The sequence below is a fragment of the Centrocercus urophasianus genome, unplaced genomic scaffold (genome assembly GCF_019232065.1).
Source record: "Centrocercus urophasianus isolate 14NV4802_14NV808 unplaced genomic scaffold, USGS_Curo_1.0 seq_15, whole genome shotgun sequence".
NCBI classification, from domain to species: domain Eukaryota; kingdom Metazoa; phylum Chordata; class Aves; order Galliformes; family Phasianidae; genus Centrocercus; species Centrocercus urophasianus.
The window spans coordinates 9,698,834-9,722,207 of NW_024884697.1; the positions used below are offsets into that span (position 1 = coordinate 9,698,834).

Genomic DNA, 23,374 nt, shown 5'->3' on the forward strand with positions numbered 1-23,374 from the left:
ATGTAAAAAATATTGGTCCTGCTGAGTCAAACTCAAGTTAGTCAAAACCAGAATCATATTTATTCCAGCATCCTGCCTCTGACCAACACTGATCCACAAAGGAAATATATTACATCCTTAAGAGGAACTTAGAGAATAAAAAGAAACTTGTAAGATAAGCAGCTTGATGATATATTTTGATCTTCAAACCTTGGCACTCACTGTGGGCTGTCTTACACTGGACACAAACTTACTTCTAGAAAATATGTATGTATTTATTATTAAGAACACTAACACAGAAAGTTTTCTTATATATACTTTTTATACTTTTTATTTTTGACATTATTCAGCATTACAATTCTGTTAGTAAAATGCTCTGAGATCAGTTGCAAGCTGTATGAAAAAGACTTCAATTTAATTCGTTTGATATTTTTCATTCTCAACTATTCACATTCTATTCATGAAACAAGACAACCATCTGAACTTGATATATTTTTACCAGTTTTCTCTATAGTATGTATTTCTATGTTATCTACTTTTATTCATAATATACAGAATAAAAATTCAAATTTGTGTCTGGATGCTGTTTTGGAAAGGCTTTTCTTCTGGGGAGCTGTTAGAATCTGGACTACAAGGAACAAAACACTTGATGAATAAATAGATAGATAGACAGACAGACAGACAGACAGTCAATAACCTGCATTTAGTTGGTCTTAAAAAAATTGAGGTGAATAAAACTTAGGCCTGTTTTCAGTCTAAGTTAGAGTGAAGGTTTCTGTTGAACATCTGCTGAAGCAGTGTGTATTAGGGGCACCACATCAACTTTTCTATAGCCAGCTGGTGATCAGGGCAACCAGCTATCTGGCCTTATCACCAGAACTTTAAGCTAGATTAGCTAGATTTGATGGAGAAATGGGATGTAGTGCTGAGTGACTGAGAAGAACCAGGGAGCACTGTCACTTTGAGAATGGGAGAACTTCTGATTTGTCCCAGAGGAATTTGGGAGGTTCTCCCAAGAAGCTGAAGTGCCTCTACACCAATGCACGCAACATGGGTAATAAGCAAGAGGAGATGGAAATAATGTTGCAATTAGAAAATTATGACCTAATTGCAATCATGGAAATGTGGTGGGACAAATGACATAACTGGAATACTCTGATTTCTACAAGCTTTTTAGAAGGGATAGGCAGGGCAGAAGGGGTGGGGGACTTGCCCTCTGTGTTAATGAGATGTCTCTGAGAAACAGCCATGACCAGCTGTGAGCTTGTTGTGTCCTCTGATACATCATTTTATACAAATTGAATGACAGACAGAAACAAAAGACAACGCAGTTGTTTGTATCATGTTCCTTAATCTCAGCAAACGCATTCTGTACACAGAGCTGATAATTTGCTGTTTAAAAACACACACACACAGGGAGAGGAATCAATAGAAAAATGATGTCCCTTTATCATGTTCTTGAGAAGCTGCCTAGTAGCCAAGAGGTCTAAGCCCTCTCTGCTAAATGCTGCTGTGCCACCAAGGCCATCCTTGCCAGAAATTTACTCTCTGCATGTTTTTACTTTAAAAAATCATACCAGAACTCTAAGATGAAAGTTTTATTTCTTTTGCTTCAGGAAATAGGTATGGTCAAGCCTTGTACCACATTGCCTGAAGTTTTCGTACTTCGTAGGCCAGCCTGTGATTTGCATGTAAATTGCAAAGCACACCACAACAGCTGGTACTCACAGTATTACATATCAACAGCGACATTTCACAGAAAGAAGAACTCACCTGTAGATCAGACAACTATTAGAACTTTGAAGTTGATTACAACTTTCAAGTTTATTAGTTCAGGAGAGCTTCCAGTGGTGAGTGCTGGCCACCCCCATCTCACTTGGAAGTACTCGTTTTTAGAGTATTTAGTCTACCTCATGATTGTGATGTGATGAAGTGATGAAAAGTCCAGTGAATTTTTTTTTTAGTTTTAGACACAAATATTTGCCTCCATTGAATACAGATCTCTGATAGTGGGTCTGAATACAGAGTTTCAAAGTTCTGGGGACAGGTTAAAATTGCTGCTATCAGTATCTGTTTTGAAAGCAAAGACTTTGAGAACAATAATCCTGCTGACTGGAAGACAATAGTTTATTTATTTTTTTACTTTGGGGGAGATGAGTGGGGAAGACATTTAAAAACTTTATACCATCAAGAGACAACAGGGCTAATTGAGAACTTAGATCTCTTTACCAGTTTCCTTCTGTGCATAAATTTGCTCAGTTTGGTAAGAGGATCAGAAAGCTGTGATTTTGAGAGCTTTAAACACCACAGGTAAGTCTCAGGCAGAGGTGAGACACATGTTCTGATCTTAATTTGACGATTTTCTTTCTCCATTTTTTGCCATTTCACATGAAAGTCAGTGGCTTCCGTAACAAATTTCAAACAAAATATTCAGGCGGTAGTACTTTTTATTTTCTTACTTTTCCTTCTGGAAAATTTCCTAAACCAAACCTTTATTATCATATAAATAATAACTGTAAAGTGATAACAGCTATTTCTTACGATACAGAAAAGAAGCACAATATATTAAAAAAACAAAAAAAAAAAACAAAAAAAAACAAAACTTCTTCAACAGCTCAGCAGACGTTAATCTTGAAAGGGATTTTTCTGCAATGGCACAGACTGTACCCTCAGCAATTTTTTTATGACACAAAAAAAGAGGAGTGGCTGATATGACAGAGGATTGTACTATCATCCAGAGGGACGGTGACATGCTGAATAAATGTGTTGATAGGAACCTCACAAAGTTTGTGAACAAGAAGTGTAAAGTCCTGCATCTGAGGACAAACAACTTTGTGCACCAAGACATGCTGGGACATGAGATGGAAAGCAGCTCTGCAGAAAAAGACCTGGAGGTGCTGGTGGACACCAAGTTGGACATGAGCCAGCAGTGCACTCTATCTGCCAAGAAAACTAAACATATCCTGGACTTCATTAGGCAGAGTACTGGCAGCAGGTTGAGGCTTTCCAGTGCAAAAGAGACATGGGCATACTGGAAAGAATCCATTGTAGCACCAATGAGATGACAAAGGGACTGGAGAACTTCTCCTGTGAGAAAAGTCTGAGGAAGCTATCTAGGACTTTGCAGCCCGGAGGAAACTCAAAGGAATCTCATCAATGTCCATAAATATCTGAAGGACAGAACCAGGTTCTTTTCAGTGGTGCCCAGTGATGGGACAAGAGGCAATAGGCAGAAACTGTAAGAACATTCTATCTGAACTCCAGGAAGTATATCATTACTGTGCAGACAGAGCACTGCGACAGCTGCCCAGAGGCAGATGTGGAGTCATCTCCTCAGAGATCTCCACAAATCTTCAATACATGGAGGCACCCTGCTCTGAGTGTCCTTGCTTGGGCAGAGGCTGTAGCAGATGGACCCAGAGGTCCTTCACACCTTGACCAGTCTGTGATTCTGCATAGGAAAGTAGAGGGAGTCAGGATGCAGCTGACATCTTGGTTTTATCTCTACTTTGAATTCAGGCAAGTATCCTTGACTTTCAAGGCACCTCCTTTTTTTTTTTTTTTTTTTCTCTATTCCTGATCTATCTGTATACTTCTGTGCACTGTAGAGGCTGAGACTTCCTGGAGCAAAGGAAAAATCATGTCACACTGCTGGGTGAGGTTCTGCAGCAGCTCCATGCTTTCAGCCATACCACAATGCACTTCTTTTTGAGTCTTCCCTGAAGCCACAGTGAGTCCAGAAGCACAGATCAGCATCGAACTTGGGAGGTTGAGTTCAAAACATCCCAGCCAAGAAGAGAGGCAGTTACAGGCTGCCAGTCTGTTTGTTAAGAACAGTGTGAAAGAGGATGCAGCACACACCAGGTCACAGCAAATATCTTTCGACTCCCAAGAGCACAGCAAGAATTTCAGGCTTGAGATTGACTGAGATATTTCTGCCTTTATTTTCCATATTTTTATTCATTTCCAGGAAATCTGGCATCCAAATAGAGATATAGAAATCAAAGATAAATTTGAAACCAACTGCATGTGAAATGCAAAATACATGCAATGGCATGTTACTTGTCCCCATCAGGCAGACACCTTCACAGATCTTCGCAGATTGTTATTCAAAAGCCAGTTAAACTTTCCAAGCTTTAAGACAAGACTGATTTCAGCCTAAGGCCTACTATGTTATGTAGAAAATTTGGGCTAGATTATAATTTCTCTCTACACCGCTTCCTAAAGGAAAGCTACCCTCAGCTCCCCCTGCAGTCTTGCAGGGGGTACCCAACGTTTTTTCTGTTGTTTGCATGAGCAGAAGATTCTGCAGAGCATTGAAATGCAGCTTTGGCCCTGCACTCCCATCCTGAGGAGCCCGCTGTACAGGAAGGGGAAGCAAGAGAGGAAGCAGGTGCAAAGTAAATTGTTTCTGGCCCATCTCCTGGGGTACAAATGCTGCTACAATGAAAGAACACTCCAGAGAAAAGCCAGTGTCTGAGGGTCATTTGTTGTTTCAGAGGGCTAGAGCACCTCCTTTATGAGGGGCTCTCTCTTTGCCTGGGGCTCCGAGAAGAACGTATAGCAGCTTTCCAGAACCTGAAGGGGCCTACGAGAAAACTGGGGAGGGACTTTTTATAAGGGTAGGTAGCAATAGGACAAGGTGAAATGGTTTTAAGCTGAAAGAGGGTAGATTTAGACTTGATATTAGGAAGAAATTGTTTAATATGAGGTTGGTGAGAGACACCATAACAGATTGTCCACTGAAGTTGTAGATGCCTCCTTACTGGGAGCATTCAAGGCCAGGATGGATGGGGCTGTGAGCAACTTGGTTTAGAGGGAGGTGTCCCTACTTACAACAGGGAGTTGGAACTTCATGGTCTCCAAGGTCCCTTCAAATCCCAACCAATCTAATGAAATTAGAGATGAACAGAGGTAAAGAAATGCTTCCATAAGATACAAATTATTACTGCCTACTCTATTTTACCGTTGTCTTCCAGATCTGGCAGAGAGCTTCATTTCTGTTATGCTTCCTGACACCAATATGCAAAGGAACTTCTTCACAGTAAGGGTGACAGAGCACTGGAACAGGCTGCCCCAGGGAAGCTGAGGATTCTCCTTCTCTGGAGATATTCAAGGCCGCCTGCACAGCTACCTGTGCAGACTGCTGCATGGATCCTGCTTTGCAGGGCGTTGGATTCAATGATCTCTGGAGGTCCCTTCCAGCCCTTACAATTCTGTGATTCTGTGATCTTTCCATGAGATGAATGTAGGAATTCCTACAACTGCTTGTTTGTTTCTCTACAGAAAGTGCTGCAAATGCTGTCTCACCAATAGGTTTTCACCAGGTTCTTCAGAGAGGAATTGAGGACATAAAAAAAGATCCATAGCAAATTTGCATTTTGTTCAAACTGTGGCAGATGGCAGCATCAGATCATTTTGCATAGGCTTGATGTTTTTCTCTCACATTTTCTGCTGTTCCAATTGTGGGCATTAGAAAATGTTTTGCGTATGATTTGCTGTCTTGAGTAAATTAATTGAGTAAATTAATCTCTGTCATTTAAATGTTGTTAGATTTAGAAAATCTGTTTGGGAAATTATCTTGCTTTTTCCATTCATTGAGGTGCCCCTAATTTCAGTCATTATGTCTCATGTTTTCTCTTTTGTCAAAAGTATTCAAAGCTGTCCAATGAAGTAAATGATAACCTGAAAAAAGGCAATGATGATTCTTGTTCCAAGGATTCATATGCAAAATTAAATCCTCTCTTCAAGTGCTTTTAAAATCTAGCCCTTGTTTGGCAGGTGTAGTCAAGTCCTGTTCCTCACCAATCTCACTGACAGAAATTAAAATTAGTTAAACTCACACTAATTTCCAGTGGAAAGGTTTCTATTGCAATTACCAACTTTGCGTGAGATGAGAAGGCCAAATTCATCAGAGTGCTCTAACCAAAAGTTAACTCCACTTCTGAAAAATGTCTGTGCAACCAAGAGCCTGCGGAATTTTATTGCGGAACCATTCCCAAGCTGTATCTGCGACATGGCACATGGCTACACGGTAGGTTTCCCTCTCAAAGCAGTAGAACATGGGACAGAGTCAATGTAGCACTATCAAGACATTTGCTCATGTGCTTCCTCTGCATCATGATATAAACCGCGCAGATACTCCACTTTTCCAGTTGTTCAAACACACTGGAGGGTTTGGCTTATAAAAGTCATGAAACACATTAGATGAGAAGCTACGAATCATGTAATGAACAACACTCAGGAGCTGGAGCTTTTTCCATCTCTTTTTGCCCTTATACCCAGCTGATGGTCACACAATCAAAATAAAATCCTTACCTTATTTCTTTAACAATTGAAGAGACTATGTTTTTGCTTTAATTGACTGCATGTTCCTTTCTTTTTAAAGAACTCCTTTCCTTTTTCAGAATTAATACTTTGTCCAAGATTTCATCTTTTTAAATTGCTGGAGAGGATTATAGTTAGTGCAATGAGGATCTGGAACATCTGTATCGCTCCTCATAGATACAAAGTTCTGTTCCAGAGTGGTATTTTTAATATTTGCTACTTATTTATGTATCAATCACATCTTAATATTCCCTTTCTGCAGGTGCTGGAGAGTCAGGAAAGAGCACTATTGTAAAGCAAATGAAGTAAGTACATAAATATTCATATCAGTTGTTGAAATTGTTATTTGTAGCATAAGTCATCTAGCTAATGCCTTAATACAATATTTATGCTTATTTGAATAATATGCAAAGAAACATCATTAAAATCAAGTTTTTATTCAACAACACAAAGTGACTAAGGCACACAGCTGGACTGGTAATCAAATCTGCTCAAATCATGCACATCTTCTTGCTGAAGAGCAGGGAAGCTTCAAAATTGTCTTTGGTAGGAGTTACAGATCACAGAGATATAAAACAATGGGCCATAACAGATCCACCTAACCTACTATCCCATCTTCTCCAGTATCTATTGGAAGATGTTTCCAGAACAAACCAAACATGGAAGCACATTGTAATACTTTCACTAAATATCCTGCTGGTATCTGGTGATCTGTGAGTCAGGCAGCATCCTGAAGCAGAGAACCAGAGATGGTATTATTGTGTTTAAAAGCCTTCAGTTACTTCATATCTGGTTTCTCCTGAATCTCTTTGAACCAATGTAAACGTGTGCATTATTTGATGGCAAGCAGTTCCACAGTTTAATTTCACAATGTCAATCATCTCCCTTTGCTCAATTTTAATTTAGTCCTTATTAATTTCATTTTATTTCACTGTATATCAAATGAAAATATTGAAGCACTGACATTATATAAAAATAGTGCTCCATCATTGTTTTTCCAAACTGAATTCCATAGAACACTGTTGGTTTCCATGTTATTATTCTAGATCCTGGCAGTGGCCAGAATGATTGTTCTCGGGTCTTCCACAGTTCAGATGAGAAAATATTTAGTCGTCAACCCATACAGTGAGCTGTATGACAGGGTAATCATACTGTAATCAAAAGGGAAGAAAATAGGCTGTACAAGCCCAAATACAGAAATCACTGTTCAAATTTGGATTAACTGGTATGGAAGAATTGGTGACTGTGCATAAAACTACTGCAAGAATATTTGTGGTAGAAATGTGTTCAACATGTACGTGATGCCACACAGATTGAAGTCAGTAGTGTTATTTCTCCATAAATATTCAGCAAATATCAATGAATGTCAGTGAGTGCTATTTTTTCCACATGGAGGAATTCACAGCTTTTCTTCATACATACTTCCATGTCAGATGCCATTTTGTCAGACTGCCCCTCTGCTGTCATCTGTTACCCAGCAAAAAACTGCAAAAGAATACTGGTGGAAAGATTCAACCTCTATACTCTACCACCAACATTTGCCTTTGACATCATGAGCCAACACCATAAAATAGGAGGCATTACTTTCAGAGCAGCCCTTGTACAGGAAAAAATTACAGGCATAGTAACCATTAAGTCATGACTCCACTCTCTTCCTGTGTAAGAAAAAAAAATGTTTTACTAAATCAGAAATATTATTTCTACTTTAAGTTCTCCTAAATGCTTCATCTTCCTCAGCGTTCTGCATCTTCACCAGCATATTTTAAAAAGTGGAGTAAAAACTGTTATACCATAAAACCAATTTGCTACTACTTAAGCACCTCATTTTCTAATTGGACTGATTTAATACCATGCATTCAGTAGTTGCCTAATTACTTTTTGTTCCAGTTCAGTGGTGGATGACTTCATTTTTGTTTAGTGTTGCAGTTAGGAAACACTTACTATGCAATAAACCATTGAAATGTATTGGGCTGAAAACTTCACAAACTAGGAGAGGATTGAAGATGTTCCTCTGACCTGAGCACTTTAATAAAGCAGATAACCCTAAACAGCTTCAAAGAGAGGTCAGAAAATGACAAAGCTAAGTTACTTGAAGACTTGCACATATATGAGCTGCCAATCTGAGCCCAAATATGAACTATTTTCCAATAAAAATGTTGATGAAAATTTTCCCTTTTCACACAAAATGTTAACTTTCTGTCATAACCAATTTTTTTTTTTTCCTAAAAAGGGAAAAATTGCAGTTTAAGAAAAGTTGATTTTTTGGTTAAGTATAACATTTTCTAGAGAAGACTGATCAATACTTACAATTTGCTGTAAACACAAATTCTCACCAAAATTAGATTTATTTTACCCCTATTAATATAATTTTCTAATTCCTAAACCTCATTCTTCCCAGAGTAAAAATTTCAATCAAAGTTAAAACATTCCTCTTAGCTTTGCACAGTATCTTCTGATGCTCTGAATATAAATGTGTTACAAACTCCCCCAAAAAGCTAGGATGGTTATGGAGCAAAACTAAAAAGAGAAATAAAAATGCTCTTCTGGACCTCCTCATTTCTGACTCTCACATTTCCAATGTGTGAGATAACTTGTTTAAAACCAAATTGTGTATTTCTGTGCCTTGAATTTTCAATGCAAATCTATTTTGTAAGTCTCGGAACTATAACGGTCCAGTAAACAAAAAGAAAAAAAATTATCTGGTAACTCATCAAGCCCACTGAGACTGAACCAATGCCACCTATCTGGTAAGAGATCCACCTTGTGTGAAAATAATAATAATTAAAATGTGGAGATTGAAATCTTTCTTCCCATAGGCACATAATCTAGATATTATGACTAGAAAAAAAAAACACTTCACAGATTCAGCATCCTGCATGTAATTTTCATAGGTTGTTTATTTTATCCAAGGAAGATTTTCTGTTTTTTAGAAAGCTTTTTCTGGCTATACATATATCATTCTTAAGAAAGGATTTTAAAACAAGGTGACAACAAGATGACACAAGAATGATGGATGCTTAATAAAAGCAGCAAAATTCACCACTGATTTAAAAGGCTGGCTAACATATCTTCTTCCAGAGGACATAAATACATATATATTGAAAAAAAATAGCACATAAAAAGCCTTCAGCAAAAACAAGGTTTTGTTCTGTAATTACATATTCTTGCTTTTATTTCAAGATCTTAAATGTTCTTCCTCTCTTTGTTCTTCAAAGGAAAGCATGAAAACAACATATAAAATAGTCATTTGGAGACTGCATTAAGGTCTTGCCTTCACTCTTATCCTGGATTTTTGCAGCCCCAGGCAAAACACTCATCTTCCCCACACATCCTGTTCTGGGCACTACTGTGAGAGGCTCAAAGCAGTCAAACCAAGCTCATGTGCTTCAAGTTTCAGCTGCTTTATATTTTGCTATAGAAAAACACCTACTTTCACAGGTAGCAAGTGGAAAGGTGGAGAAAATATGCTTAAATACAATGTTCTGTATTTTCTGATGAGAGTTCAAAGAATTTCGATTTTAAGGTGATCTGACTCATTAAAGGAGACCAGCTACAGCAGTGGGGATCTCTGGGCTACATGGTGCTTTGTACATAGACCATGGCTTAGGCCATCCCCAATCCACTACACCACCATCAAGCTATATCAAACTCCTCCAAATGAACCAATTTTATTTTTTTTTCCATCAAGACACAATCTGCACACTGATCTTGGAGAATTTTAACCCCATACCATCGTTCAGTCAGGGAACATTATGAAATTACAATCCCTCTTTCAGAATCATATTAATTGAAGAACTGAATTTGACAGCTAAAGTTCCTTGACCTTTACAATATAGGGCAAATTCTCCTGAAGAATATCTATCTTCCCAAAGATATTATAGATAATAATATTAATATATTTCATGAACTGGAAGTTGTAATCAATGCATGGAGAAATAAGTGTGGTTTTTTTTTCTTGAGAAGTGTCTTGCAGTGCAGAAATTTAGTTACATTTCTTTTCCTGCTCAGATGAGATTGGAGTTAAAAACAGTAGTGACTAAACAAAAAATGTAAGAGCCCAAGTCTAATACTGCAGATTCTAATAGTAAAATATTTGAGATCTAACTCCAGCTATGCACCTTTGAATCCATAGGAGTGGGCTGGGGATCTGTACTGGAGGCATACAGCATCACTTTGAGTCATAGGTTACCTATTCACTAAAACTGGGAAGTTAAAACCGAGCTTTGTGTCATTACAGAAACCACAGTTAATCCATTCCACCAGAATAGGCAGATTAACCACTGATAAACGCTTCTCCATGAGCCAGATGGATTCAGTTCTTTTTCATACAAAACAAAACAAAAATTTGATTTTTTTCCTTTTTACCTGTACACTTTTTTGTTTGTTTTTACTCCAGGATCATCCATAAAGATGGTTTCACATACCAAGAACGCATGGAGTTCCGGCCTATCATCTACAGTAACACAGTGCAGTCTATCCTGTCTATCGTGAAAGCAATGACTAAGTTAGGGATCAGTTATGAAAACCCAGCTAGAATTGTAAGTATGAAGTTCTTTGTCTTTAAGTAGGTATTAAAATACATTCTTTTGAAATAACAGGAGATTCTAATAGAATAAAGAAAAAGAGTTCACTGTTCATTTTATTGTAATATGACAGTAAAGCAAGAGAGATGAGTATCTGCTTTACAGTAGGGAAAACTAAATACTGTTTGTGTTAGGATTCAACAAGATTTCCTTACATTAAAATACATAAGAAAAAAAAAATTCTTTTCTTGTCTCTTTAGGCACTTATTTATTGATATTGGGAATTGTAATAAGTATTTCCCTTTTAAGAATGAAATCTGGGGCTCAAACACATAAGGAAATGTCATGTAGATTGTTGGGAATACTTCAGTTTTGTCTTGCTCCTGGGGCAGGGACCTCCACATTGTACAGAAGCAATGTTTACACACTGACACTGCAGAGAAGTGGAGTTTGACTTTCCTGGTGTGTTTTGCAGTACTGTACACAAGAACACTGAGGAAAAACAAAACATTCCAGATTGTCCAACTTCTTTAATGGAGCCTGTAACACTGATTTCAGCGCCTTGTAGACTTTATGAGGAGACTTTAAATAGGATTCATGGAAGTAGTTTTGATCAGAAATTTGATTAGAGAGACAAAAAAATGCGGAAACTCAGTTCCCACTTTTGTGCCCTAGAGCAAAGGCTAGCAATACCATACTTCCGTCCAGTACATTGGTTCCAAATCATACAACTTTGGGCTTCTTTTGGCAAGTAAACTGTGTCACGTTCCAATTAATACGAGAGAGGTTCTTTTAATATCTGTATACCCAGCGTGAGATTAAGAAACAACGGTTCAAATGTTGGTCTGACCAGTTTATTACAGATCTTAATTAGGGAGATGGGAAGGGGAGGACAGACACTATTATGAATTAGGGCAATGGGGAAGGGAAGGAGGGTGATAGAAAAGATAGAAAAGAAGAAGCAAGGAGTCTTTATAGGAAGCAAGAGGGACATAGTCACCACTGTGGATCCAGCGTGGTTCGTAGTTCAGTCTTTGATCTTCAGTAGTGGTGGGTCGTCGGGCAGAGTTGTTCTGTTGACGATGATGACGACAACGGCAACCATGATGGTGACCACGATGGTGATGATGGCCCCTTTTCAATGGTTTCAAAGTGGTCGAGTCAGCTGTCTTTTGAGTGACAGCTCAAACCCAAGGTGGTTGACTCAGCTCCTCTTGGAGTGGCAGCTTCTGGCTCTGGGATCTCAGCAGGAAACTCCTTTGTTCCCATCTTCTTGGCCTTGCCAGAAGATAAGAGAGAGCAGGGAGGCACCAACTTGTATCTTGCCTTCACAGGATACAATGGCATCGTCCCCCAGCCTCCCATAACTAACTGGAGTTATTTGATCACAGGCTAGATCTTCCGCCAGTAAACTTTCCTGAACACTGTCTTCTGAAGGCAAACAGCTAAAATTGTCCACACAGTGATGCTGATTGCCACACAATAACACCCATCACTCATCTTCTATACAAGTCAGTCTTATCACAAGAAATACCTCAGGAAGAAAGCTTTGAGCCAAAAAAACAAAGAAGGATTCTTACAAACTGACAATGCCCGCTTATTTACAGTAAGAAGACCTGCAGTCTTCTGTCAATCTTGCAGAATTTTCAGGGAAAGAGCTAAAAGGAAAATACATACTTTTCTTCCTAGTGCAATGATTAGTATGATGTTAGAAATTCAGATCTTGCTGAGAATTTCTTGAAAGTCTGTCAGAATATCAACTAGTTCCAATTTCAGAAAATTCTGCACATTCCCAAACAATTCATCTTAGAGGGAATTACATCTGCTTATCTGAAAGGAGCTCTCCTTGTTCCAGAAGCCTGTATCTCTTTATAATGACATATGGTAGTTTGACCTAAAAACTGATAAACAAATGATTCAGTGGTTACTAAGGGATGTACGATCATTTGACAAAAATTAAAAAAAAAATACTTTCTTCTTTTATTCTTTTAAGAGTTCATGTTCACAAACCATGCAAACAAATGTAAAAGTGCCCTAAACCAGCATACAGAATATAGGCCCATGTGAATATGCTTCAGTATGGCCCAGTCTCCATTGTAACAGACACATGTAATAGGCACTGCATGAGGATGCATCTGCCAGTCTACATGGCCTTAGCCAGACCAACCTTATAAAACCTATATCTAAAATCTAAACTTGAGATAAGTTCTGTCCATGTTGCATAATTCAGCCTCTTTCCCTACTTACACCAAACTTTCTGGGAAGTTCATACATGTTCACTCATCATTCTTCTGACTTGCAGCCCTCAATGGTATCCTGGATTCCATTGGAAGAGGGGTGGCCAGCTGTACAGGGGAAGTGACTGTCCCCCCCCTATTCTGCCCTTGTGAGGCTCCAGATGGAGTACTGTGTCCAAGCCTGGGGCCCCAAATGCAGGAAGGATGATCTAATAAATTTTCTACCAACCTTCTTGATCATTTCTTCAGCTCAATGTGATTATAAGAGCATTATGAGCAAAGATATCAAAGAGGATATGCAACATACTCTGCTTCTCCTTTTATTCACAAACCAAATTTTACTGTAGAAGCAAACAAGTTAGTTATGTTAACTTTGCTCTTGGTAAATCCATGCTGGCTGTTCAAAAACAGTGTGTCTAAACTATATCAAGACATAAGTGATAGAAAAGAAGAAAATTTTGAATTTGTACTTCACTTTTACTTAACTTTTGTCCATATTAGACATGTTTGATGAATGTCCTTAGGGCTGTCTGGACCTCCCTTACTTCGTCCTTTTTTTCCAGGGTTTTCTTCTCACGGAAGAAATAGCTAGTTACAGATATTAACTATTTATTATTAAACTATAAAGCTTTTTGTCCAGTATCCAAGTTGAGAATTTCCCGGAATTACTTGTTCCCTGATGGAGAAGTCACTGTTTCACGAGTTGACCATCGAGCAGCTTCTTAGAAATGAACATACACCAAGTATCCACTGCTTGCTCCTAGGAGACTACTGCAATCCACGCTGTAAGCAGCAACATAAAGATTCAATTTTCAACAAGAAAATTAAAATATGAAAGCCCAAAGCTAGTTTGACAAATGCTCATTTGTGGATTACTCCTGTGCAAAAGAGATATAAAACTTTTATTTTTTTTCCTTTGCATGCATTTATTTTAACAAAATTGAAGTTAGAAGGATCACTGCAAGATCCCATAAAGCTTCTTCCAAAAATCTATGCTAACTTCACAGAAATTATCTCCAAGGGTTTTCGCAGACTGGAGAACCAATAATTGATTTTTTAAATTCTTTTTAATTTTTGTTAAATAGGCACAGTTTATTTCTTAGCATCATACAAACCAAATGCAGAAAATACAGATATTGTGAGTTTATCACTTACAGCACAGTAAGTACACCCTTATTTTCACTGTCATTGGCAGAACAGGCCTTTAGTCGACTACATCTGTATAAGGCATTTGCAGTGCCTTGTTTCTATTCTCCCAGAATCACAAAAGAGCAATCTGGCTCTAAGTTTTAAAGATTCTGGAAATTTCACTCACATTTACTAAACATAATCCCTTCTTCCAAATGCAAAACTAGCTTGCTTCTTCTGTGAAATCGTTACACATACATAAGTTTGAACCATTTAGATATAAAGCTTGATTTCTGTTGAACTTTGTTCTTGCTGAGTTCTGGCCAAGAATTACCCGGCCAAAGTCACTAAGGCACTGACTGAGCTTATCTTCAGCGCTGAAAGCAGTGCAGAGACAAAGTAGCAAAGGCAAACTACACATTATATAAACCAGGGCTATGATAGACTCGGTTTGCTGCTATCTTCCTTTTTGACATAAGAAATAAAATCCACTGTTGCCACCTTTTCATAATAACCAATGAGCTCAAGGCTTCTCATTACACATTACTAAACCAACAGTTTCAGCACTGCAGGAGAACAGTTATAAACATTAAATGATATGTGATAACATCAAGGTAAGAACATCAAGGTAAGAACTTGGCAATTCTTATCTTGAAGCTGAACATGTGTGCACTCCAGACAGCAGTCCTGAAGACAAATGAAGCTGCATACACAAGAAATGATGAGTCAGGTCTGCTGATCACAGCACTGACCTGTAGGATAGGGCTGTAGAATGGAGCCGTTTGTGGGGTTTTTGAACGCACAAGGACAACTGTACTGTTCTCTTTTTTTCTTTTAAACAAAACTTTCTATTTTTCCACATTATATCATAAAATCATAGAATCATAGATGGCCTGGGTTGAAAAGGACCACAATGATCATTTAGTTTCAACCCCCCTGCTATATGCAGGGTCACCAACCACCAGACCAGGCTGCCCAGAGCCACATCCAGCCTGGCCTCGAATGCCTCCAGGGGGGATGTTATAGGGGGCATGTTATATTATATCTGCATGTTGTCTTAATTTTACCACTATTTTATAAAACCTGCTATCTTTTTCTTTTGATATTTGATATTTGGAATTTTTCAGGTTTCTTCTTCTCCTACGGAAAAATATACTTCCTTTGCCTCCTTTCTCATCGTGTTGTAGAACTAGAATTTTTTTCTCCCAAATATATTCATAATTATATTTACTATATATTTCTGTCCTAATATAGTCACATAATATGCTTACTCTTTTACACTGAATTTTAGCTGATTTGCTTTTCTGTCTTAAAATAAAAGCCTTCCTTCAAAATTGGACCTTCTGAGAACACCTACAGAGAGATGAAACTGAGCCCATGTAGGAATGAAAAAAAACAGTAAAAAGCAAAAAATTCCATATCACAATCTGAGTATAAGTTTTGCACTAACTAATGGAAAGTGAACTTGTAAAAGGATGCATAAGTGAGCACAATTACACGGGAAAAAAAAAGAGAAATTTTCCTGACACTGCAATTCCTTGTAAACCAAGCACACCCAGAAAGAGAATACAGTATGTCTGCAGAATATTCACTGAAATTTCTTCTTAGGAAGATGAAAGGAAACTCCGTGACATGGAAACAAATCTGGATGATAGCAACATGTCTTCTGAGTTGGTTGAACTCATCCAGCAACTGTGGAAAGACGGTGGGATCCAGGCATGCTTTGCAAGGGCATCAGAATATGAGCTCAATGACTCAGCAGCCTAGTAAGTGACACAACCTGAGGGTGCTGGGCACCTGGCTGTTACTGCAACAGCACGGGGTCCCTACAGTTAGAACTTTTCACAAGTGTAATCTATGAAAATTATTGCTCATTAACCTGAGAAAGAATGAGGCTTTTGCTACTCCCGCTATAATGTCAATAATGTATCTGAGACATTCAACCGAGGAAAGCAAGCAAAACTAAATAGCTCAATTCTGTGAGTCTTCTTAACTCTTTGTTTTTAAAAATGTCTGTTGCCCCTGGGTAATTCTAAAATTGACAAAATGAAGGACAAAGTGAATTGAAACAGCCTAGGTTTTACCTGAAGTTGCACTTCAATACATTCAAGATTTCAAGCAGTTAAACATAAGTCCAGCAAAAACCATAAGTTTCCTTTAAAGGAATCTGGCTGCATGCCCTGGTGGTCCCTGGACTGTTAGTATCTCAGCATCCATCTTGGTCTGTGATGCCTGATGGCTCGTTTGCTTTCTGAGACCTGGGGGGTGGCAGGCACATAAACAGAGACTAGCCCTGTTCAGCTCCGATTTCATGGCGGGTCAGGATCCAGCTGGGGATCAGCAATCCTCTATGCACTTAGACGATTGCACAGATGATTGCACAGTGATTGTCAGATGATTGTCAAAAGATTGCTCTGGAGTGCAGAAATCTGCCCCTTGGCCTGAAGAAGAGTGCTGTTCCAGCTCAGGTCCGTTCCAAGAGCTGCAGCTTGAGCCTTTGCTGCTCCCGCAGCTCCTCCTGCTGGATAAAGGTACCTGCACAGGGAAACTGCTTGAGGTGCTACTTCCACCTGGCAGAAAAAGGCACGGTCAGATTCTGGTCAGTAATAACTCGTCAATTTTAGATAAGACCAGGGATATATCATGAAAAAAAAAAAAAATCTCTGGTATTCTTATCTTCAGATCATTTCAGCAAGGCACCCATACACAGAAAACACTGTGCTAATGTGAGCCTGATTTGGCATTTGGACTAATCTACTGGCCAGCTCTCCATTCTGCCATTGGTGCCCTCCTGGGGCTATTTACAACAGTGGGAAGAATCCAAAGATATCTCTTGCTCTATTAATTAGATAATTAACTTGCAATTGCACTTGGATCAGCTGAATTTTATGGTCTTTATAACCATACACCACCATATCTTTACAATAAATATATATACAGAAGTGGCTTTGCTTTTGCTTTTACTTACAAATGTATTAAATATTGCAGACAATAATGGCAAGCTATGAGGTTTGTTTTGGTAGTTTTCTGGTTAAGATAAACAGCAAAGCTTCATGCTGAGCAGATTTTACTGCAGCAGAAAAAAAAAATTATGAACACTAAGAAACATTAGAGAGTCTGTGTTTTCTTTTCCAGAGATAAAATACACACTACAGAAAGAAAGGTAACAAGTGAGACAGCGTAAGAGCTTTAAAGTGTTTCAACTGTTAAGTGGTTTCTTGCTTTTATTTTACTTCATTATTTGAGTGTCAGTAGCTAGAAAGATTAGTAGTCAAAAAACTACTCACATATCACCTCTTTTTTCCTTTCGTTGAATAAAAACTATCTTGCATTGCTTCCTAGATCAGTCAGTAAGATTTATAGACTCAATTCGGCCATTTGTAAGAAGTTTCTTCTCACTGGAAGAGAAAGGAGAAAGGCTGGGGGAAGGCCAAGAACTGGCTTCAAAGATCTGGTTCAGATTCTCATTTCATGCACATTTTATCTCTGTATGCTAGACACAAAACTAGATAATCCACTCTTTTCCAGCTAGCTTTGAGACTGTTAACCTCGTGGGTTCTCAGCTTAGTTGAAACGTCTGTTTTTTATTACAAAATATTTATTTTTAAATGTCATGCGCCCTCCTCTTGTAAATTTGTCAAACAGACCCCTAACTAGGTGGAAACTGGCCCACAACTGTGAATTACTCCAAACTCTTCTGCCTTCTCTTTTACTTGGAAAGGAAGATAGCATTACAAGAGAATGGTTTGATATGCTATATTATTTCTAGTCACTCTAGTTCTTCCCCCATGGTTCTAATTTCCATTCACTGAAGTGAAATGGACAACATCCCTTTCCTGACAAGGTGTTTTTTAGCATCCCAGAGAAAAACATGGATTTCCTTGGCCTTCAATTCTCAGAAAGATGTTTATTATTTACAACTAAATTAATGACATTCAATATACGTAATATTTTTAAAATCTAGATTGTGGATAAAGATTGTATAAAAAACAATAGTATTTAAGCATGTAATTTACAGAAAATATTTAGGAGTTCAATATGAATGGACTAGTGAATATGTCGTGCTTGGTTCACCCTTTGAATTCACCAATCACCATTTCTTTTTACTCTCCTTAGTTATCTCAATGATTTGGATAGGCTAGCAATGCCTGACTACGTGCCTAGTGAGCAAGATGTTTTGCACTCCCGAGTGAAAACAACTGGGATTATTGAGACTCAGTTTTCCTTCAAGGACTTGAACTTCAGGTACAAAAGATGCATTTGTCAGGCTTGTGTGGTTTTACCTTTTTGAGGTATTTTTCATTCAAAGTCATTGATTATATTACTACTAATCCAATTGTTATATTCTTGAATCTTCTTTTCGTATGTGCCAAAGAAGATATTTTAATATCAGCACTCCAACTTTAAGTATATAATGGACTGTTATTAGGAGATCTCAGAATATCAGGTTCTAAAAGGACATTTTACATATGTAAGTGTTTTCAAAGCATTGTTTGTATTCTGCTATTTGAATAATTGCTTGTGACATTTATGAAATTTGCCTAACTAAAAGTCCTTAACAGCATGCAAAACATTTGATGACTACTAATCTGCATGCATTCTCAACCTTTCACTCTCCTCATTTGGGAACAGAAATAACTGCTCTTAACAGTGGAATACATTACTGTTGGCAAAAAAAAAATAATGTCCCATGGATAATTATGTATTACCATGCATGCCGTCATTCTCTTTTAAGGTGAAAAGCAAAACATTCAGGAAAAAAAAAAAATCCTCAAAATTAATGTCTCTAAGAAATTTGACTGAAAAAAACTGACATCTTCAGATACTCAAAATTTAATTACTCTTGGTGAACAAACTAAAAACGTAATTTCATGTTAAAATGTATTTGAATTGTTCTATAGCCCAGCCCCATTTTTCTCTATGGATCGAATTCCATTTAATTCTTAGTTTAATGGCCACAGTGTGCATTAAGGAACATAAGACTAGACAAGAAAATGTCTATAGAGACAGTTGTAGGAAGTATCAGGATTATATTTTTTACATTTTTCAGAGGGCTTACTTTTTCTCTTGTGCCAATTAAACATCTCCAAAACTATCTAACTTAATCACACAGACTCTTTGATGAAACTGAGATCAGATTACATGTACAAATAAGATCCTAAAAATAGATGTACAACAAGAAAATTATTATCACCAATAAATGGGTCACGTCTGGAAACTGCCTTCATAAAATCATAGAACAGGCCAAGTTGAAGGGACCTACAACAATCATCAAATTCACACAGGACTACCAAAAATCAAACTCTATATCTGAGAGCATCGTCCAAAAGCAATTTGAACTCTGGCAGCTTGTGGCTGTGCCCACTGCTCTGGGCAGCCTGTTCTATGACCACTGCCCACTAGTGAAGAATCTTTTCCTAATGCAGCACTTAATCCCAAATACTATAGTATTACTTATAAACATACTGTTCTTTTTTTCTCTGATTAATGTACTTCAGACTGCTTTCTACACTGGAAATCTGAACATCTACACAGTTACAACCACAGTTTATGTAAAATAAAAAAATCAAACCAAGATGGAGAATAAAATTATCAGACTGCAAACCCTCTATGAGATGAATGCTACCAGTCAGAATAAAATATTAGAATTGTGTGTAGGTCCAGATGAAATTTAGCACAACTGAAAACAAGATTCCTATCTGAACGCCTGTAAACAAGGGAGAGGTTCCTAATAACATTGAAAACACACACACAGAGTGTTTGGCATCTTTTTTGCATCACAGTTGTATTATGCAAGTAAATTAATTGATGGTTTTATGACTTAGGTAATATGAAGTCACTACAAAACAATTTGAGAGTTTTGTTCATCTATAGGGATGCAGAGCAGCAATAAATCCATCTTAACCAGCCAGTTACAGCTAGTTTGCATTGCCAGAGCAATGTGAAACAGCTGGGAGATCCTGATGACTCTGCACTTAGTTTGATAAGCACCATAGAAACATCTATATAGAGAGGGACACTTCAGTGCTCAGAATGAGTTTTAGTTGAAGTACTTCAGAGAAGCTTGGGGTCACAAACCAAACATGGATAAAAAGAAATCATGAACAGATGCCTTATTCACTGAAGTTTTTACCCTCTTCTGAACTGACTGAGGCAGAAAACACTTTGTGCTGTAAAAGTCTGAATATCACAGTACTGCAGTTCCACACGAAACGTGGCTTTTTATTTGCTATCTTCTTAGCCATTATGTTGTTGTTTTAACGTAATTTATCTTTCCTGTTATCTTAATTTCTTTCATTAACTGACTTTGATTTCCATAAGCGAGAACACACTGAAATATTTTTAAAAGGAGATTGACCTCCAAAGGTCCTCTCCTGCTCTAGTGTCCATTGAAAAGCTAGGAAGAGTCTCACTGAAATCAGGCAAGTTTTATTTTATTTATTCAGGTCTCACTGTACGTACTGCTGACACAAATGAATACACAACTAGTCTCACCTGGAGGGGCTCAATTTTCCATGAGTAGTGCTAGGAGAATGCAGAGCTTTCAAGACTATCTTAGCTTCTTGATAAAAGAATGTTAACATCAGAAATATACCACTCATAGCACGACTTCAGCATGTTAAGTTCTGGAGTGACAAGATAAGAACTAAGCAAGCTAAGCTTAGTACAATAAAAACTGTCCATAAGCTTTGCCTCTGGCCGTGATCTTTTACTATTTTAATTTGACTCCTCATGAATAGTCACAGGACCATATGCTGAAAGCTTGCAGGAAGGGAGTACATATTTGTATGATAACATATGCTTGTAAAACTTCACCAAAGATTAAATTTTGTAGTTTCTTTTTTTCCTTTTCCCCCTTTTTTGTCTCTGATTTCAGAGTTGCATACCACAAACCAAGGAAGACACAAAGTGGCAGTTGACTTTTGGACACCGATCACAACCAAAAGTCAAGATGGTTTATGTTGATCTCACTCAGTTTAGCCTACTGAACTCAGGGAATATGTGGTTGTTCCAAAACAGCTTCCTGATTTCCTAATAATTCACATTAGTAGACACACAAAGATCAAGGAGATGGCATGTACTAAAAACACTGTTCTCTCAAATTGCTTCTCAGCTAACCAAGTCATTCATCACTAGAATTGGGAAGGATTTCATTTCTTCTAAGGATGAAAAAATGATAATAAATTTTGTTTTGATCAGATGTATTGCTGATGGTAAAGAAAGAGGATCGATGTGTTGGAAAAAAAAAAAAGTGTTTCAAGTAATAAATTTCTCTGATTACTATTGACTTGATTTTCTCCTACTGAATCAATGTTCACTGCTAGAAAAAATGAATTCTGTTTGATTTTAGATACTGCAGGAAATACACTCAAAGTGTAAGACCCAATACAGTTTCTTAAATGAATGGATAATGCAAAAGGGGATTAGGTTTAACAGTTCAAGTTCAGCAACATACTGAACAGGGAAAAATCATCATGCACACAAGGAATCAGACTTGTCTTGTTTTTCCTTGCCAATGCACTTGAAAAATGCTCATTTTGCACAGAGAAAAATAGTGAAGAGAAAGACCAATTCCTTATCATTGTAAAACTGTAAATATAAGTAGTAATTTTGAAATCTAATGCTAAGAAAAACAATACAAATTTTGACAGAAGGTCCATCTATATTAGGCACTAAACTTTATTATATTGAAGCTTGAGTTAACTTGCTCAGTTAGTTTTGGAACCCGTACAAAAAGTCCATAAAAGGTTTATATGATTCTACCCAAAGACGGTAATTTCTGACAAAAGCTGGAGTAAAATAATGCAGGGAAGGACAACTCTGCATTTTGCTGTCTGTGAATGAACAAATTTATGTTCCCTATGATTTACTGCTTGAACAGTAACTAAATGAGATGGATAAGGCAGAGACCTCTACACATAAACACAGGCTGCTGGTTATACAGTACCTAACTGATCACACAAGGACAATGAATCGATGACTAAATATAAAATCACACCAGCCAATGAAGCATAACTGGTGGATCAAACAGTGTCTGGTTTCCAATCATATGCCTTACTGATGAGCGTGTCAGTTCAACACAAGCAATTCTATAAACACATGATCATCGTTCTAAGAGTCTTTTGTGAATGTTTCATGTATGAATTCTGTCCTGAAAAATCCTTGCCTGCAGAGCTAAGTCCTGCCCTCAGCTCTTGTGAAGAGTCCAACTTCCTCAACAGAGAGGAATATCTGTCTGCCTTGTGCAGATATTCAAGCCTTTACATATAAAGCCATAAATAATACATAATTCTCCTGCTGAGATGGAAATAGACCAACAAATATCTATTTTGTCAAAACGGATGTTTGATTGTCATCCTTCTCTAGTTGCACTCAGCAAATAAGCAGTGTGACTACATCCTTATAAGTTAGTGCCTCACATTGTACGTGGTTTTTTCTGCACAGGATGTTTGATGTGGGTGGACAGCGATCAGAGAGAAAAAAGTGGATTCATTGCTTTGAGGGAGTGACCTGCATCATATTCTGTGCTGCACTCAGTGCCTATGACATGGTTCTGGTGGAAGATAAAGAAGTGGTGAGTCAGAAGAAACAATCCTTTTTGCTGCTTAGTTCTAATGCATTCTCTGATGGCTCATCAGAATTGTTCCCGTTCCCTTATAACAATTTAAAGGCTATTATGCTGTACGGGTTCTTGTCAGTGAAGATTACAGTAAAAATTGCATATGGGTTAAGATTTGGTGTTTACCTTTTGCATCACAACAGAACAGAATGCATGAAAGCCTTCAGCTGTTCAACAGCATCTGCAACCACAGCTGCTTTGCAACCACTTCCATCGTGCTGTTTCTAAACAAAAAAGACCTCTTTCAAGAGAAAATAGCAAAAGTTCATCTGAACATCTGCTTTCCTGAATACAATGGTAAGTTTGGGGTTTTCAGAAGAAAATACATTCAAATTCACCTACAGATAGCCATTTAAAGACTAGGCATCTTGCCTGAACATCTAGCCTTTTTTCTCAAAAGACAAGAAAGGGAAAGACATTGGAATTCATCTCACCTACTCAGGGTACTTAGGTTGGGGTCAGCTGTCTCTGGAGACACTTATTTCACTCCACTGCAAGTAGAGGAAATCTGAGACAACTAGAAGTTTCAAATGGCTGAAGACTTATATAATGAAAACAAT

The 23,374-nt window shown here is 37.7% G+C and overlaps 1 protein-coding gene across 1 annotated transcript in view; it reads left to right on the forward strand.

The window, feature by feature from the left end:
• The window catches only part of GNAT3 (G protein subunit alpha transducin 3), a 29,899-nt gene that overhangs the window by 4,582 nt on the left and 1,943 nt on the right, over window positions 1-23,374 (forward strand). Inside the window, exons 3-8 of the mRNA XM_042815917.1 lie at window positions 6,569-6,611; window positions 10,703-10,844; window positions 15,803-15,960; window positions 18,311-18,439; window positions 22,640-22,769; window positions 22,958-23,111. Coding sequence (XP_042671851.1) covers window positions 6,569-6,611; window positions 10,703-10,844; window positions 15,803-15,960; window positions 18,311-18,439; window positions 22,640-22,769; window positions 22,958-23,111 — 756 coding nt within the window. The remainder of the gene's footprint in view (window positions 1-6,568; window positions 6,612-10,702; window positions 10,845-15,802; window positions 15,961-18,310; window positions 18,440-22,639; window positions 22,770-22,957; window positions 23,112-23,374) is intronic.